The sequence below is a fragment of the Opisthocomus hoazin genome, chromosome 10 (assembly GCF_030867145.1).
Source record: "Opisthocomus hoazin isolate bOpiHoa1 chromosome 10, bOpiHoa1.hap1, whole genome shotgun sequence".
Lineage (NCBI taxonomy): Eukaryota > Metazoa > Chordata > Aves > Opisthocomiformes > Opisthocomidae > Opisthocomus > Opisthocomus hoazin.
This window is the reverse complement of record NC_134423.1, coordinates 12,249,003-12,266,638: the sequence shown is the minus strand read 5'-3', so window position 1 is coordinate 12,266,638 and position 17,636 is coordinate 12,249,003. Positions and strand designations below refer to the sequence as shown.

Sequence of the window (17,636 nt, the reverse complement as noted above, 5' to 3'; positions counted from 1 at the left end):
GGGGTGAGGATGGCCATGGAGCGGACAGCCGCAGTGAGGAAGGCCCCGCGCTGAGGAGGGCCCAGCGGTGAGGAAGGTGACGGTGAGGCCGGCCATGAGGAGGAAGGCCGCGGCGAGGCAGACCACGGGGAGTACGAGGCCGGCGCTGCGGGGGTTAACCGAGACCTCCGGGGCAGCGAGAAGTGGTGGCAGCGGCCCGGGGCGGGGCCGGAAGCGGAAGCGGCGGCGCTGCTGGGCCGGGCCGGGCCGGGCCGGGCCTCAGCCGCCGAGCGCGGCGCGGAGGGAGGGGCGGTGAGCCCGGGTCTGGGGAGGGGGGTGGAGAACCGGGCCCTCTCGGCCCACGGCAGCGTTGGAGGCGGGGAAAATAACCGGGGACGTTGTTGGGAAGCCGCCGCCCGCCGAGGGGAGGCCTCGGCTCGGTAGCGCGGGCGGGGGTTGCGGGGGCGCGGCCTGCGGGGCGGGCAGGGCCCGGGCTGAGGGGAAGCCCTGTCTCCTCAGATGCATCACTGTAAGCGGTACCGGTCCCCGGAGCGGGAGGGCTGCCTGGGCCCCCGCTGGAGGAGGAAGCGGTCTCGCAGCGGGGACTGCGTGGGGAGGCTGCGGTGCCCGCCCCGGAGGGCTCTGCCGCGGAGATCCCGGTCCAGGAGGTGAGAGCGGGGCCGGGCGGGGGGGGAGAGCGGGGACCCGCATCCGTCCTCCGTGCCGCTGGGCGCTGAGCGCGTTCCCGACTGCTGCGGGCCGGCTCCGGGCCCCTCAGTCCCGGGGGTGGAAGGGAAGGGCTGAACGGCCCGAGCCTTCCCGCGAACCTCCCAGCGTCCAGCCAAAAGCTCTTCCCCAAGCCTTGCCTGTCACGGCAGGGAGGGAGACCCCTCTGCAGTGCTGCGGCCAGTGCTGGGCTCCCCAGTTCCAGAAAGGAGAGGAGCTACTGGAGAGAGTCCAGCGGAGGGCTACAAGGATGATGAGGGGACTGGAGCATCTCTCCTATGAGGAGAGGCTGAGGGAGCTGGGCTTGTTCATCCTGAAGAAGAGAAGGCTGAGAAGGGGACCTTATAAATATCTGCAGGGTGGGTGTCAGGAGGATGGGGCCAGACTCTGTTCAGTGGTGCCCAGCGACAGGACAAGGGGCAAGGGGCACAAACTGAAGCAGAGGAAGCTCCAGCTGAAGATGAGGAAGAACTTCTTCACTCTGAGGGTGACGGAGCCCTGGCCCAGGCTGCCCAGGGAGGTTGTGGAGTCTCCTTCTCTGGAGATATTCCAGACCCACCTGGACACGGTCCTGTGCAGCCTGCTCTGGGTGACCCTGCTTCGGCAGGGGGGTTGGGCTGGGTGACCCACAGAGGTCCCTGCCAACCCCTAACAGACTGATTCTGTGAGAACAGCCTGCCCTGGAATCACGTTTCCCAGTTCCAATTCCATGGAGACATCAAAGGTGTGTAGTGATAGGAAAAAATTCACAAGGGTGTGTAGTGATAGGACAAGGGGGAACGGCTCTAAACTAAAAGAGGACAGATTTAGATCAGATATGAGGAAGAAATTCTTCCCAATGAGGGTGTTGAGGCTCTGGCCCAGGCTGCCCAGAGAAGCTGTGGCTGCCCCCTCCCTGGCAGTGCTCAAGGCCAGGATGGATGGAGCTCTGAGCACCCTGGGCTGGGGGAAGATGTCCCTGCTCATGGCAGGGGGGTTGGAACCAGATGAGCTTCAAGGTCCCTGCCAACCCAAACCATTCTGTGATTCTATGATCAAAGTCTTTCTCTTCAGCAGCTCGTTTCCCTCTGAGATCATCACAAATCAGATTTACAGTAACAATACTCTCCCCTCACCTATGCTGTCAGAAAGGATCCGAGCGTCGCTACCTGATCCTGCTTCGGCTGTGCCTTTTGCCTTTGGTCCTCCCTTTGCTCGGTGTTTTCCCGGGGACCGTTAGGCGCTGGAAGCGTGGCAGCGAAGGCCTCTGATAACAGGAGCTGCGGCGGCGAGGGCTCTCGAACAGGGGCGGGGAGCGCTGACGGGGAGCTGCGTGCTGACACCTTGCGCCGCGCGAGCAAAATGGGCCGGCGGGGCTCACTGCCCGCTTGCCGCAGAGCTGGTGTGGTTCCACCGGTTCGACGGGGCAGGTGCAGCCAGCAGGGAGCTGAGTTCATCTTTAAATTCCTGAAATGTCTCCTCCGAGCCCGGGTTTTTGTTTACGTGGAGGAAGCGGATTGTGAAATGCAGCTGACGTGCACGCTGGGCTTTTCCGTTCTCTCCTCTGATGGATTGTGTAGGGCAGATCTGGGTGAAAGCAGGCTTCTGCTAGGTGAAAACCTGCTTGGCCCTTTAGTCTCAGACCGCGAGCCTCTCGTGGGTTCGCTGGCCTCCTCTGTGTTTTAGGTTGTTATTTCTGAATCCTCTGCATCTTGAAGGTACACACTGAAGTTTGACAAAGGTGCGTTTGGAGTGGAGTGTTGATGTTGGAACACAGTTCTGGCGTTTGCTTTTGTGTTTTGGATAGTTCAGTGGTGGCTTAGAGCCGCTGCTCTCTTGGCAGGCCGTCTGAAATTTTATTCTTAATCCAAGAGGAGGTGAACCACCCCACGCATACCTGCGTGCCGTTAAGCCGTCGGCGAGAGAGCTAATTGTTGCCAAAGATGAGAGGCGCAAACAGCAAGAGTTCCTGTTTCCGGGCTGCAGCAGCTGCAGCGAGGTCTCAGCCGGAGAAGCTGTTGCTCTTGCTCTCAGCTGGGCGACAGCATCGGCCCGGCCCAGCGTGCGCACTGAACGCTGCTGCTCAGCCTTGGAAAGGCAGCGTGCTGGTCTTTATTTCTGAGTTTCGGCTTAAAACACGGCTTCTCGCTCAGTGATGGGTGAAGTGGGTAGCGGAAGCTGCTTTATCAGACCAGCTGGGGCGGAGAAGGCAGCCCTGCTTTTGGGGGTAGAAGTAGGCCACTGCTAAGTGATACCATTTTTGCTGTCCAGTTTAAAAGAGGTAACGTGCCAGTGCTGCCAAGGAAGCATGTGGACCGCAGAGCAAAAGGCAGGAGCTGCAGAATCGCAGCGCTAGCTCGAGGCGCTTGCAGCTCGCAGGCGCGCTCTGATCGAGCGTGGGGCAGGGAGAGCTGCTCTCGTGCTTAACGTGCACACAAGGTACCTGAAACTGCGTGTGGGACTCCTGAGAAATACTCACGCCGGGGAGCTTTGTCTGAGGTCTCCTGGCCCTTCCCAGTGCAGAGATGAACTCGGCCGAAAGTTTCCCCTACATGTTTGCAGCCCTTGGTTGTCGCTAGAGGCACGGGAGCCTGACTGTTCTGCAGAGACCAATTTTTCCTTCTGGCTCTTGCTAACGATCTGTTGAGCTGGTGTGCGTGCGTATGCCGAAGGCCCAGTGTTCAGAGGACTTCAGTCTCCCCTGGGCTGGTGGCTTGAGCACTGCTGCTGCCTTCAGTTCTCATTTGTTTACAAACTAATGAGAGACCTTCCCAGGGGAGGAGAAACGCTGTTAGAAAACGACTTGCGTGTGGTGGCGGAGGCGGCTCGGAGGAGCTGGGCGGCTCAGCTCGAGCTCTGAGTGGGTGCTTTCCCCCCACCTGGCTCCTTGAAATGCCATTTTCTCTTGCAAACTTTTTCTGGTTTTCCCCCATGAGAAGCGGCTGGCGTTGGAGCCACAGTGGAGGGGTGCTTTGAAGCCAGGACGCTTGCTCCTGCTTCTTTCCTGCCATCAGGGAGTGGGAGCAAGAGCACTTTGTCTCAGCAGGACTCTGCCTTTCGTGCTTCTCCAGGCTGATAAAAACGCGTTCTTGTTTGTGCTGCAGCCACGAGAGGATGCCTTATCACAGGAGATACAGGCGGGACAGCGACGCCTACAGATTTGAAGACCGAAGCCCATCTTTCGGAGAGGACTATTACTCGACCCGCTCGCGGAACTGGCGGCGATCCAGAGGCAGAGAGCAGCACCGTCCGAAGAAGCATCAGCATTACTGCCGGAAACGCAGGACCAGGTCTTGTAGCAGTGCCTCCTCGGTGAGTAGCATCCAGAACGAGTTCGGGACTGTGCAGGGTTTTAACCGTTCTTACCTCCTTTCAGCTCTTGAACACTCTGGGTGAGTACCTCTGATCCCATTTTTCTGTTTGGTTTTTGCGTTACGTGGAATGTGCAGTCCAAAATCCGTGTCTTGTTAAGCGGGAGGCGTTCGTAGCTGTTGCTTTTTACTAGTCCAGCCCCTGTAGCCTTAATACGTGAGGAAACTAAGCTGTACTCTTTACGGCCAGGGAGGCGATCAGGGAAAGCTTCAAATGGCGCCCACGTGACAGGCGAACAAGGGTGAGCCTTGGCCGTGGGCCAGCCTGGCTGCTGGGGCCCGCTCAGCTCTGCAGGTTCGTGCACGGCCAGGGCTTCGCTGCTGCGTACTGCTGGGGGTTTCGGTGGGCAACGGTGGCACGGAGCGCTCCTGAGAGGGCACATCGGCTTGGCTTTGTGCCGGCGTCCCGTGCCGGGTGGGATCAGGCAGCCTGGTTAGCCCTGTGGTAATTCACCCCTGTCCCGCTGTCCTTAGGAGGCAGCTTCCACCTTCTGAGGGTACGCTCGTGTCCTCTTCGCCTGTTTCCACACAAGGGTCCGTGGATTTCAGCTCCTCTGAAGACTTGCCCGTTTTCCACCCTGAGATGTAGCGTTTCTTGCCCAAGAGGTTTCAAGGGTTAGCAGGGAGTACTTGGCACTGGGTGGGGAAGCTGGTCCCGGGACTGGGAATACCCTGGAATGTCGTGAGGCATCGGACCAAATGTCTCTGCTTCACTGCTTCTCTCCTCCAAGGAACGTTTCCATCTTTCACAAGTTTGGTGCTTTTAAATGTTGCTACAACTAAATGAGCGAGTCCTGATCCCTGCAGCTATAGTGGATATCTGCATGGCTGGGAACTTCTGACGGTCTGTTGCCTTCCTCCTTTTCTTTCTTTCTTTCCAGTTGACTTTTTAACTTTAGTTTTCGAAAAGAGCCAGGGCGGTGATGAGAACGCTCCAGCGCGGTTTGCGTGTGTGTGCGTGCGGTGGTAACGGTGTGCAGGGTTGGGCTGGCATGATCTGAATCCTTTGAGGTCTCACAGCTGTCTCAACTGTCCTCTCGACCTTCTTCTCCCTTTCAGCTGCCCTCTCGGGGTCTGACTGTGGCTCCTTATTTTGGATTAGCTGGGGGGCTCAGGGTGCAGAAGAGAAGCCCGACAGAAGCTTGGGCATGGAATTGTAGAGCTTTGTATTAATTTCTTTGGCTCTAGAGCTTGTAACTACCTTTGAGGCTAAAAAGATGAGGAATTAGGGCAGCTTGCTTTGTGGACCCCGGGTCCTCCCGGGAACATTCGTCTGGTTTTCCAGTAGAAGCTGGCAGTAGCAGGGGTGCAGGTGACCTCATGCCTTTTGGGGATGCCTGAAGTAGCTTGAAACGCTCCCTGGGGATTCATTTAACTGTCCCGATCCTGAAGTTCTCCCTGGCTTAAAATTGCATCCTGAGGCCGATGCGCGACACCAGGTCTGCAGCCCGTCGGGCATCTGGATTTAGGATCGCTCTGGTCGTTGGTTCTGTCACGAAGGGAAGGGCTGGTTCTAGCCAGGGCAGGACACAGCTCCGGGTAGCTGGCGAGCTGTTAACCGAGGTACAAACGAGCGGGCGGCACAGAGGGAGAACTGCTACTCTGGCTTCTACTGGACAGCTTGTCCAAACTGACAGCTTGTGTACCCTTCGTCACGTTTGCCAGCGGAGAAAATGATGTCCTTCTGGCAAAGCCCTCCTCCTTCTCGTGCCTTGGGCAGCATCCTCCAGTGCTGTGGAGGAGGCTGCTCCTCTGTGGGGAATGGTGGTGCCCAACCAAGCCACCGTAACACTGGAGCTTCCCAGCTGCTGCTTCCCTTCAGAGAAGAGGGGGGCGATTTCCTGCACCGGAAGCCGTAGCTAATGAGTTTTCTTTACATACCTGTAGCTGTTGATTACTTTTCTGTTTTGAAGTTAGTTTGTGTCTTGACGTGTCCCTTGCAATATCCCTATCGTTATATATGCTGTGTGCCTTATGAAATGCTGGGATCTGGAAAATCCAACCACCGACGCACCGTCGTCTCCACCTTTGAATGACAACTCAATCCTGCCGCTCGGAACTGCCCGCTGTGCGCGCTTGGCCGTATGCCGTTTCGGGGGGCGGTGTGTACAGAGAAGCCAACAGAGCAGTAAGCGCAGCAGGAGCGTGGAAGATGACAAGGAAGGCCACCTGGTGTGCAGGATCGGCGATTGGCTTCAAGAGCGATGTACAGCCACCTTTCGTAAAACTTTACCTCTCTACTTTCTATCCCCGTGTTAGACAAGATCTCTCGTATTGTACTGGAGGGGTCTCTAGTGTTTTATTGCTTATAAATGGACTGACCAGTAAATTGCCTGAGGCAGACAATAGACACTTGAGTTTTAAAGAGCGTAGCAGTGAGAGACATTTTTTTTGCTTTGACATTTTATTGCTGTGAAATTGCAGGACCTCAGCTCTCGCCAAGCCTCCGCGGTTCACGTCCACTCCTGTTTTCTCTCCTAGACGAAATCGTCGGCAGCCTTGGCGAAGGCACTTTTGGCAAAGTGGTGGAGTGTGTGGACCATGCCAGGTGGGCATCTTTCCCTCCAGCGAACTCGGCTGTCCCTCGTGCCACACGCTCACAAGCATGGCAGGATGAACGCTGGCAGTTTTGCGGGGCCCAGGACTCTGCCGGACCAAACGGTTGTCACCTACCACTTGTCACCGTGGTAGAGGCTATTTCTTGTAGCAAGGGGCCTGGTTCATACCGTGGCCCCCCGACTTTGTGCATCAGGGGCAGCAGGGGACCCACCTGGACGTGGTGCTGTGCAGCCTGCTCTGGGTGACCCTGCTTCGGCAGGGGGGTTGGACTGGGTGACCCACAGAGGTCCCTTCCAATCCCGAACAGTCTGTGATTCTGTGAGCTCGTCCAGTGACCGACAGCTTTGGCACAGGCTGCTTCACTGCCCTACTGCAAAAGCAGCAAACTCCGGCTGAGGGATGGGCCGCGCAGCCAGGGAAAGTGACCTCTTAAGCTGCTGGGGAACTTCTTTTTTTTTTTTAACCTCTCCTGTGATTACACTTGACCCGTCTCTTCCTGACCTTTTGTCTGGCTCCGAGCCACGGGGTCAGCTTAGCGTAGGAGCCGCTGGGACCTCCTGCCTCCTCAGAAATCTCTCTGGCACAGCGGGAGCGGGGAGGCGGCTGCGGCAGGCACGGTGACCTTACGGGCTGCCGTGTCAGGAGGTGGTGTGCTTGCAGAGCTGTCTGCAGCCCTTGGCGGAGTGTTACCCTGCGGCAGCCTTCCACTTCAAACTTCCATGTGGGTACTTAACTTCTGGTCAACCCCTGAGAGCTTTCTTGGGACCCAGAAGTGACTAAGCTTGTTAACACATGAAAGTACGACTGGAGTAAATGGGTTCTGCCTGCTGTCTGTGGACTGAGGACATGTGTATGTGTGTTTTGTTCTCTGACTCCAGCCTTTTGTCTCTTCCCTTACAGAGGCAAATCTCAGGTGGCGCTGAAAATCATAAAAAATGTTGGAAAATACCGAGAAGCAGCCAGGCTGGAAATTAACGTCCTGAAAAAAATCAAAGAGAAGGACAAGGAGAACAAATTGTAAGTTCCTACAAGATACCTGGGTAGTCAGTACCACGTCCTTACAGACAAGCGGTCTGCTTGGGTGATGTCCAAAGACACGCGGGGCTGAGGACTGGAATACCTGCTGCTTGCCTCCTGCCTGGGGGAAAACCTGCTTCATTCTTCTGCTTCATTCTTCTGCATTCTGGAAGGGAGTCTGTCTCTAGTTCTACTGAACGCTTGTTTACTTACAACTCTTAACAACTGACATGCTGGATCATAAAGGAAAAGTTAACCAAAACTTTTCTAATAACCACCTGCCGCCCTGTCCCACTTGAATTGGCAATCTCTATCTAGAGGTGGTTGAGCCAAGTGGGGAAGGGGTGAGTCTGGTGTATGTAGAGGTATTACTGTGCTTCTGAGTTGGCTGGCTCGGAGCTTTTGCTCACCAGATGCTTCTGAAGTAGCCAGAAATGGAAAATGACCCTTCTGTCGAGGCCCCGAACGACGGTTAATCCTCGTGTCTCTCTCTCTCTCTCTGCACAGCTTGTGTGTCCTGATGTCAGACTGGTTCAACTTTCACGGCCACATGTGCATCGCCTTTGAGCTTCTGGGCAAGAACACTTTTGAGTTCCTGAAGGAGAACAACTTCCAGCCGTACCCTCTCCCTCAGATCCGGCACATGGCCTACCAGCTCTGCCATGCCTTGAGATGTACGTCGCCCGCGGCCCGCCTGGCGAGGCGATGCCGGCTCTCCGGGGTGGGCTGGGAGGGAGCTGAGAAGGAGCTGGCTTGGTGCGGTGTGGCGCTTGGACGGGCAGCGTTGTGTGGGTGCTTCAGTGTGTGGTTCTTACGTGTATTTTCTTCTCTCTCCTCTTCACCACCTGTGCAGTTTTACATGACAACCAGCTGACTCACACTGACCTCAAGCCAGAGAACATCTTGTTTGTCAACTCGGATTTTGATACTCTGTACAATGAGAAAAAGGTGGGTTATGTCCAAAAGAGAAGACAGTAGACCAGGAATAGCCTGCTTTTCCCGATCTGTTCTGTATATGCCCCACAGGGCCTGAAAAGTCTGTTTAGTGGGAACAAACTGGAGACCGGGCCTCCTCTTTCTCCCATGTCTTCTAAAAGCCATAAGGCTGCTTCAGTGGCTCCAGTCCATGAAGTGGGGTGTTCAGCGGCTCTCCTTAACGCTGATCTGAGATGTAAAGAGCTCAGAGCTTCACAGTTATAATCCTTCTGATCAGTGCAGACATGGCAGCTCTGGGGTCAGAGAGCTCCTCGGAAAGCCTGCCTTAATCTTGAACCAGCTATTAGAAGCACCGAGGACTTGTTTGCTTGCAGAGCTGCGAGGAGAAATCCATTCGGAACACAAGCATCCGCGTGGCAGACTTTGGAAGCGCCACCTTTGATCACGAGCACCACACCACCATCGTGGCCACCCGCCACTACCGTCCACCAGAAGTGATTCTGGGTGAGTACGGCCGGGGCTGCGGGAGACTCGGGTGGCTGGAGGAGAACGCTTGTCCCGAGGATGCTGTAGGATGACGCTGCCTAGAGGAAAACCAGCTTGAGAGCACGCCCGTTCTTGGGGGCAACGTGTTCTGTGCATTGCTGCACCACTGCCGCAGTGGTCCCAAGGTCCTGGCTGGAAGGTGTTCATGGGTAGTGCAGGCCCTTGACATGGAGCGCAGAGAGCTGAGGAAAGTCTGGGAGATGTGGGGAGTGTTCAGACTGGCTCTAGGGGAACGTGGAATCGGCTGAAGTTGAAACAGAATCGTCTGGGGGAGACCTGACTGTCCCCTTGCCAGTGTGCCGCACTGCAGAGTGCACAGATAACTTCTAGGACTGCCTTCGCGTAACCCCCGCGATTTCAACAAGGGACTAGTAGAAATCTGGTGGGACTCGTTGGGAGCGCAAAATTAACCTGATCCTCTTTGCAGAGCTCGGCTGGGCACAGCCATGCGATGTCTGGAGTACCGGCTGCATTCTGTTTGAGTATTACCGTGGCTTCACGCTCTTCCAGGTATGACTCTTGCGAGAGGCTCTGTACTCCGAGAAGCCTTGATGTCTAAAAGGGCTCCAGCTTAGGTGAAGGGAATGGAAGTGCAGACCAGGCACTAACAACCAGCAGCTGAGTTTGAAAATAAGCCCCGGGCAAACTCAGGGTTGGCGGACTTGTGGCTTGCTGGAAGGTTCACATCGCTTCTGGTTTCTTCACTGTGCCTGTGGAGAGCAGAAAGATCAGGAGAGTAAGCAGAGGTGGACAGGAGCCTTGTCGCTCCTTCCCTTGTTACTTGTATAGGTGACAGAACGTATGTCATCACGTCTCCAAGTTCTGAATTAATGCACCATCGCTCTGTTCCTTTGCAGACCCACGAGAATCGTGAGCATCTTGTCATGATGGAAAAGATCCTCGGGCCAATTCCATCTCACATGATCCACAAAACTCGGTAAGAACCGGCTCCTGAACTCAGACAGCCCAGTCGACCCTCTGCAGCTGGTTACGTGGGGTGCCAGCTGTCCCTCCTCGCACCAGGTCTCACCTATATGGGTGTAGCCATGGGAGATGTGCTGGAAGTGGTGGTCGGGAGCCTGATGGCAGATTTTAGGGGAACTGGCTAAGCTGCTCACGTATGGCAGAGATTACAGTGTTAACTGAGTTGTGCCGGCTCCTGCCTTCCTTCTGCCCTTGCGGGTGAGCTCTTCGGGGTAGGCGTGCCGCAGAGTAGCCTGGCTGAACACCCCCTTTCCCTTGCAGGAAGCAAAAATATTTCCACAACGGGAACCTGGTGTGGGATGAGAACACGTCCGATGGGAGATACGTCCAAGAGAACTGCAAGCCCCTGCGGGTAGGTGCTGCTCCGCGGCTGCTGGAGGGCTGGCTGGGGTGCGAGGCTCAGCTGCTCTCTGGTTCCTTTCCCCGGAGCAGCAGCGTGGGGCTTAGGGATGGGCATTTCCCTTGGTAACTGGCTTTTACGGAGCCCCGAACTCTCATCTGCAGTTACAGAGGTTTATTGGTGTGGCCGAAGCAGGGCAGATAGTAGGGAGCAGGAAGGACGCTGTGCTTCAGGATGGGAGACGGCCGTTGCCTCGCCGTGCACCGCAGACGAGGGCGTAGCGGAGCACTACACCCCCCTCTCTGTCCCCCTGCCCTTCTCTTTCAGACGTACATGCTGCACGACTCGCTGGAGCACGCACAGCTCTTTGACTTGATGAGGAGGATGTTAGAATTCGACCCTTCCCACCGGATCACATTCTCGGAAGCCCTCCTGCATCCGTTCTTTGCTGGCCTCTCCGCAGAGGAAAGGATGCTGTGCGGTCGAGGCGCCAGCCGGGATCTGAGCAGATGACGCCGGGGAGGGTGCGGTGCCTGCGGGACCTGTACAGACGCAATCAGTCTAGCCTCCGAAGCTTGGCTTCACTCGCTCTCCTCTCTCAGAGTTCGGAGGGGCTGGGGCACTGTGACAAGGACCCTGGGGAGGGGAAGGAAAGCTACATTGGAAAGCACAGATTTGTCTATTTATATGTTGTAAAGTTAAAATAAAGTGTTTCTTATTGTTTGATACTTCCCTCGTAGGCAGGTGTAGGGGTCTCTTGCTCCCAGCTTTGCCTTTTTTGCAAAGGAAGATGGAGATGTTGAAAAACTAACTGGAAGCTGAGCAGCAGGACTCTGTGCTTCAGTGGAGGGCAAAAAAGTGAGGGTGAGTGGAGCGAACTCTCCCTGGCCTCAGCCCTTGCTCCGCTGAGCTGCAGGCAGGCTTGCTCCAGCTGCGGTGTCGGGCTCTAGCAGGACAGCAGACAAATAAATAGCTGCACACCAACAGCACAGATGAATAGTTGCACTTTATTTCAGGGCATCCCCCCAATAGCGGCAGGAATTAGTCGTTACAAACATCGGGTCACAAATGGAATAACCAAGCAGTGACATAGTGCAGTGATCTTCACATGTCAGTGACCAGAGCGGCACCCGTGGGCAGTTCCTAGGATGGTGGTTAAAAACTATTATCTCAAACACAGCTAAAAAAAGTGTTCTAGTCTTTGAAATAACTCTGGCAACGTGGGGGAAGGGGGAGAAGAAGGGACCCAGATCCCTTTCTGGGTCTCTTGAGTGCTCCAGAAGAGCTCATACCTGCACCCAAGATGCATCTCATGTGGGCGAGACCAGTGCTTCCTCCAGGAAGCCTCTGTGTCCGAGGGAAAACACAGCCAAACGCCCAAAGCCGCTCTCGTCTCCAGAAAGTGGGTGCACGGTGAAGTTTAACTCTGCCAAACACCCCCAGAGCTGCCTGCTGTGCCCTAAACACTGCACACGTAGGGACGGGGAATCCCTCACAGGAGGGTTTGTACCCTCCCGTTGTGCAACACTGCTCACTTTATTTATTTTTTTTTGCTTAAATGTGGGGAACCCTGTTGCTGCACAGCCGGCAAGGCAGGGTGCCTTAGTGCTTCCCCACGCCGTGCAGCGGCGAGTACAGACCTGAGCCCAGCTGCCATCCCTGCAAAAAGGTCTCAACCTGGTTCCGTGCCCTTCTGGGCACAGAACTTCAGCCAGTGGCACAGCAGCGCAGGGGCAGACAAGGAACCTGTGACGAAGCCTGGAATATTTCTACACTGTTACTGCTCAGTGCATACAATCTACAGTTTCATAACCAAGCCCAGAAGAGGCAAGAAAAGCCTGCAGCCCGCTTCAAGGACAGCAGAAATTGAAACAAGTTCTCTTAGCAAGTGTCTTGAGCAAGGAAAGTGAAAAGAAGGGGGCTAACGCTAACACCGTACGACAGCAACGACCAAGGGACCGTTATCCTCCTTTTTAACCCAGCCGCTGCTCCTCTGCCTGAAGTCAAAACAGCCAAAGAAACAAGAGAGGCAGAGGGAGGCCTCGCCTTTGTGTTTTAAATAACCAGCCACGCTGCTGTCCCTTCCCAGCGTGGCCGAGTCAGAGCCACAGCCTGTTAAATGCCACTACAGTTCTAGCCGAGACGTGGTTCACCTGAGGAACGAGTGCTTTGGCTTTGCCCGGCCGAGGGCAGAGCAGCGGCTCAAGGGCAGAGCTTCGCCCCGTCACAGCACCGGCACGTCACCCAGCCTCCACTTGGCACTGGCCAGCGGACGCAGCTGTGTCGTGCAGAGCCGCTCAGGGGAGCCGGGTCCAGCCAGCGAGAGGGCAGAGCCCTGCCTTCATCCTGCTGAGGGAGGTACGGCAAGGCGCAGGCCTCACCAGCCTCTTGTCCTTACTGCTGGGTCTTCCCCCGTCGCTCCACAGTTCCAGGCAGCATTAACGACTCAACTGGTTCTCTGCAGCTGGGGAAGTCTCTTCCCTCCTCCTTTGATACGCTTGGCCTTTGTTCTAAGCAGGTGACAGGGAAGGACAAGTGCCTGATCCGTAACTCCTCACCCCCCGGAGCAATAGGTTTGCTAAGCGGGACTCTACCTGCTTGACAGAGCAGCCACACAACCCTTTCCACAAGTCCCCGCGCTCCAGCCTCCAAAGAGATCCAGCTGCCCTGGAGAAAAGGCACTGTCTGAAGCTCTGAAGCTCTCCCAGCTGCCTGAACGGGGTCTCTGCAAGGCCTGGGTACCTGCAGGAGCTCTGGGGACAGGTAAGGTACCAGAAGAGCAGCAGAACTTCAAGCACTGCCCAGGCTCACGGCATCGGGAGCAGGCAGGGCCCCTGCCTTGCACCTGCCCGGTTCCTCTGAAGGAACAGCTCGCCCTTACAGCTCCTCCTGCACCACTCCAGGTCCAGCGCTCCCCTGGGTCAGCTGCCAGGCACAAAGCCTCGGGGAAGCGCGCAGAGCTGGCATGATGGCTTCCCGAAGGCAGCTAGCTGGCAGGTTCTCAGCTTGTCCCTGCTCTAGGCACAGCACCAAGGTTCCATGGGGCCAACAAAACAAACGCAGGGAAAGATAACCCAATGCTTCCTGGCAGCGCACGGGGAGCGAGTGCAGCACGAGAGCAGGCAGCAGAGTGAGATGCCCTGCGGTAATTCAGACGGAGAACCTCCTGCCGAAGCCCTCCAGGAGGACAGCAGCTCTCACCACACCATCTCCTGCCAGCAGACAGCACCGTCTGAGCCGAGGACTCAAATCCTTCCTCAAGCTGGTTCCCAGCACAGGGGTGCACACACAAGCCTGCCCTACACGCAGGCTTCGAGCCCAAAGGGAATGAACGGGATCCACGGCCTATTCCCCAAACCACACTGAGTGTAGGAGGGATACTGGATGCACTGGGAGAACTCACCCAAACATCACCTGCACCGCACGCCACGCAACAAACTCAGAGTGTCACCGCCCTGCTTCACTAGCCTTTACCTGATTCAGCCACTCACTGTGCCAGAAAGAAAGAAAAAAAGAAAAAAAAAAATACCAAACACAACTATCCTGGAAAAGTTCTTCTCCAAAACACGCCTCGCTTGCGCAGACCTGGGCTTCACCCACTAAGCGAGCAAACAAAAAGCCAACAGAGTATACAAGCAAGTCAGGCCTAGCTGAGGACAGCGGGGTTCCCAGAGCACGGACCTGAGCACGTCCGGCTCCTGACACAAGCTTTCTGAAGAGGGACAGCTCTCCTCGAGGAGCCGGAGGCTCCAGGAGGGAAACTGAGCTACAGCTGCCTTCAGGAACGTAAAACAGGGGAGGAGGGAGGCAAAAAGAACAACGGAACGCAACCAAATCCTCCCTCGTGGTACGGCTGCAACAGAAGGTATTTCTACCCAGTCAAGGGGTGCTGCTCCCACCAGGATGCCCTTGCTGGGTCTACCCGCCCAGAGGGACAGGAACACATCTCAAAATCACCCATCACCTGTACCACCTCCTCGTTACACAGCCTCCCGGCCAGGCCTGGGCAGCAGCGGCTGCCTTGGCCAGGGACAGACACCATCTTCCTGCGTGTTCCTTCATACAATGGCACAAGAGAATGAAAACAGCTTCACAGGAACATTCGCTTCCTTCTTTTTTTTGTTTCATTTTACGATTATTCTTTTTTTTTGTTGTTGGTTTTTTTTTTCAGATACACAATGTTTCTTCTGGAAGGAAAACTCTCCAGAACTTCACATCCTTAAGGCGTCACGAGTTTACTAGTCAGGATCCACTGGACAGCTTATTTGACAGACCTCCTCCTCCTTCTCTCTTCTCTCCCTTCAGAGCCGTGTGGCTGCACGGGCCCTAAGTGGAGTGCAGGGGGATGACGAATTTGCAGCCGAATGGCGAGTGGTAGTTTATTCCCACTTCTTGAAAGACCTTCTGGGGAATGCCAATGTCACAGAGGTACACGCGCCCTGCCCGCTCGCCCAGGGGCAGGGGCAGGCCCAAGGCCAGCGACCACTTGGCGTCAATGCCCTGCTCCATCTCGTTTATCGGAGGGTCTATGCTGAGGACGGGTGCCCGGTTCTGGTTGGCCCAGTCCACAACTGCTTTGTACCAAGGCTGATCTCTCAAAAAGGCATTTTCATGACAATCCAGGCAGTTGATCACTAGGTCAACAGGGGTACCTGGGAGATCTGAAAGAAACACAAACGCCGTTGAGTGCTGAGGACCAGCCTGAAACCACAAACTAAGGCTCAGCGCCTTCCCTCCTCACACTACCAGCAGACTTCTCATTTTTGCCTCCATCACCCCCATCTCGCTGCACGCAGCCTGGCCTTACCTGTTGTTACTGCCATCCTTCCGCAAAAGACACCGACACCGATATTTAAAAGCTCTTTAGCACCCGGGAGAACATTCACAGGCTCTCGGGTACGAAACCTCATCAAGCGGTCAGCACTTGAGCAGCCCCAACGCCCCCGCTGGGCTGGCCCACCAGCCCAGGGAAGCAGCGTGTCTTGGTTTCGGCTGCCGCCGGCAACAAAAGCGCCACGCGGCCGCCCCGCCCCCCGCCGGCGTGCGGAGGAGAATGGAAAGAAAGAGGCAGAAACTGGTGGGTCGGGATAAGGGCAGTTTAACAGAACAGCAAACAGAGGGAAACAGGAACAACAACGATACAGATAAGGAGAAAAACACGACAAAAACAGACCCGCTCTCTCGGACCGCACCGGCACCGCACGCTCCCGAGCCGCGAGTGCGTTCCCGCTGCGCCGCCCCCCCCACCGGAACCCAGCGTGACGTCACATGGTATGGAATACCGGGCTCTGTTTGGCCAGGTGGGGTCAGCCCCCACCCCCCGGCTGTGCCCCTTCCTGGAGTCCGGTGAAAATTAACCCTGTCCTGGCCAAACCCAGGACACAGTGCTGCTCTCTTCTCATTACCAAAGGATCATTTTATATTCCGCAAGCTGAAAAAAAAGGCCTGTTTTTCTGGAACGTGCCGACTACCTCTGCTACAGCAAGGCAGCTCGTGCGCTGCACTGCTGCCTGCCCCACTGAGCTCCATCAGCCTCGCTGCGCTCAGCTGCTCCGCACCACATCTGCTGCACTCCCCTCGCCTGACAGACTGCCCAGTCCTCGGCGCAAGGACTCCTCTTTCCTAACAGCGAAGGAGCTCAGCCAGCGCAGCCCCCCACCATGCCGCGGCACAAAACATCGTGCAGCACCCCAATTCCCAAGTTTGTTTCTCCTAAGAAGTTTAAATCAAACAGGTTTGAAACTACCGCTGGCAAAGTGACCAACAGAAGCCAGCTCTCTCACAGAAGACTGAGCATCGCTTTCTCCCGGGGCGGACTAAGAGATCTGAACAGTGGCAGCTGCTGGGACCGGTCGAGCAAAGCTGCCGGCGCGGCGTGAAGCAGCAGCTGGATGCTCGTTGACTTGTGGTTTCGACGCGCTGAACAAGGCAGGCCCTTACCCTAAGAGAGCGGCTGCTCCAACTTGGATTCACGCAGCAGCCCTTCAGCATCTGCTCACGCAGGAACCATCCGCACCAGCACAAACGCTCCTGTGTTCAGCCTCGGAGCCTCTGCTGTCCCACCAGCCTCCAGGCAGCCACCAGCGGCGTTGCCACTAGATGGTGCCACCGGACTGGGAGGCACTGGGGAGCTGAGCGGCACAGGTCTCTGCCAGGAGAGCAGGTCTGCTCCTCGCTTGCTTACCTCTGACGCTGGACACCTGCTGGCCTTGTGTCTTGCTGAAAAGGTTCAACTCGTTGGTGATGGATTCCAGCATCTTGACAAAGTTGGGTAGGAAGAGGATGATGTGGACGTCGTGGTTGGAGAGGTGCCGTCCGCAGCTGATCCCCTGGGCTCCCTTCACATGGGGGCCGCACAGCAGGGCTACCGTGGGCCGCTGGTGCACGTTCTTCGGGTTCAGCCTAAAAAATGCAGACAAATAGGGGACGGTTAATAAACCCAAGAATCTCTTACCTTCTTCCTGCAAGAGAAAAATCAATAAAATGCAAATTGACAGGTGTTTTGCAAATCTTCCGTTGCCTTCGAGAAGGAACCCACATCCTTTGGTAGCGCTGACACCAGAGCTGCTCTGCCTGCAGGGTCCCTTCGAGACTTCCTTGTGCCCGTAGCAGAGAGCACGAGGTCCCAATCCATCCTGGTTCGCCATGCAGCCAACTTGTACTTTCAAAGCAGGGGGCTTTGGCACTGCTCATGTAGCAAGCCTGAATCCGGCGCAATTTCACTTTTAGGAAGCTTTCTTCCTCTGCCCCTCTGATTTTAGAAGAATGCTGACTATACAATCTTGAAAATATGGGGTGATTTACTCCATCAGCAGAGCCACAGTTAAAAAAAAAACAAAAAAAGAAAAATAATTTCTACACCCCGAGCCTCATCAACTGGAAAATAAAGTTGATTTATTTAAATATTATCGATGCAATCCACCAAGGCAGGCTTACGGTAACCTGGTGTAGTGGAAGGTGTCGCTGCCCATGGCAGGGGGGTTGGAACAAGATGATCTGTAAGGTCCCTTCCAACCCAAACCATTCTATCATTCCATGATTTTCAGCTGATAGGGTCAGCGCTGCCCAGTATGTCATCGCTTACTGCTTTTAACCAAATGATCTGGTCCTGGACTGCACGCAAGTACTTACTGCATAAACTGACGGGGACTGTTAGGGCTTACCTTCCCCTTCAAGAGGAAATAATTTGGAGCATCTCT

At 55.8% G+C, this 17,636-nt stretch overlaps 2 protein-coding genes across 3 annotated transcripts in view; one reads left to right on the top strand and one right to left on the bottom strand.

Annotated features, from left to right (window-relative positions):
• The first annotated feature begins 216 nt into the window (after positions 1–216).
• On the top strand, positions 217–11,161 carry CLK3 (CDC like kinase 3). Its single transcript, XM_075432241.1, has 13 exons — positions 217–291; positions 499–647; positions 3,789–3,996; positions 6,168–6,261; positions 6,537–6,603; positions 7,515–7,631; positions 8,139–8,305; positions 8,485–8,579; positions 8,942–9,071; positions 9,541–9,623; positions 9,971–10,050; positions 10,359–10,449; positions 10,765–11,161. Exons 2-13 carry the CDS (start codon positions 499–501, stop codon positions 10,948–10,950), a joined length of 1,467 nt encoding a protein of 488 aa, XP_075288356.1. The 5' UTR covers positions 217–291; the 3' UTR covers positions 10,951–11,161.
• Positions 11,162–11,432: 271 nt separating this feature from the next.
• Positions 11,433–17,636, bottom strand: part of EDC3 (enhancer of mRNA decapping 3) — a 28,822-nt gene continuing 22,618 nt past the window's right edge. For both annotated transcript variants that reach the window (XM_075431928.1, XM_075431929.1), the window contains exons 6-7: positions 16,622–16,839; positions 11,433–15,098 (exon numbers count right to left, since the gene is read on the bottom strand). In XM_075431928.1, coding sequence (XP_075288043.1) covers positions 14,764–15,098; positions 16,622–16,839 — 553 coding nt within the window. In that variant the 3' untranslated portion in view covers positions 11,433–14,763. The remainder of the gene's footprint in view (positions 15,099–16,621; positions 16,840–17,636) is intronic.

What these genes read in the sequence shown, in the direction of transcription:
- CLK3 (XM_075432241.1), top strand. Translation starts at nt 499, where the DNA reads ATGCATCACTGTAAGCGGTACCGGTCCCCGGAGCGGGAGGGCTGCCTG. An exon ending in GAGTGTGTGGACCATGCCAG is followed by an intron (nt 6,604 to 7,514) that starts GTGGGCATCTTT and finishes CTTCCCTTACAG; the next exon opens with AGGCAAATCTCAGGTGGCGC. An exon ending in CACATGATCCACAAAACTCG is followed by an intron (nt 10,051 to 10,358) that starts GTAAGAACCGGC and finishes TTTCCCTTGCAG; the next exon opens with GAAGCAAAAATATTTCCACA.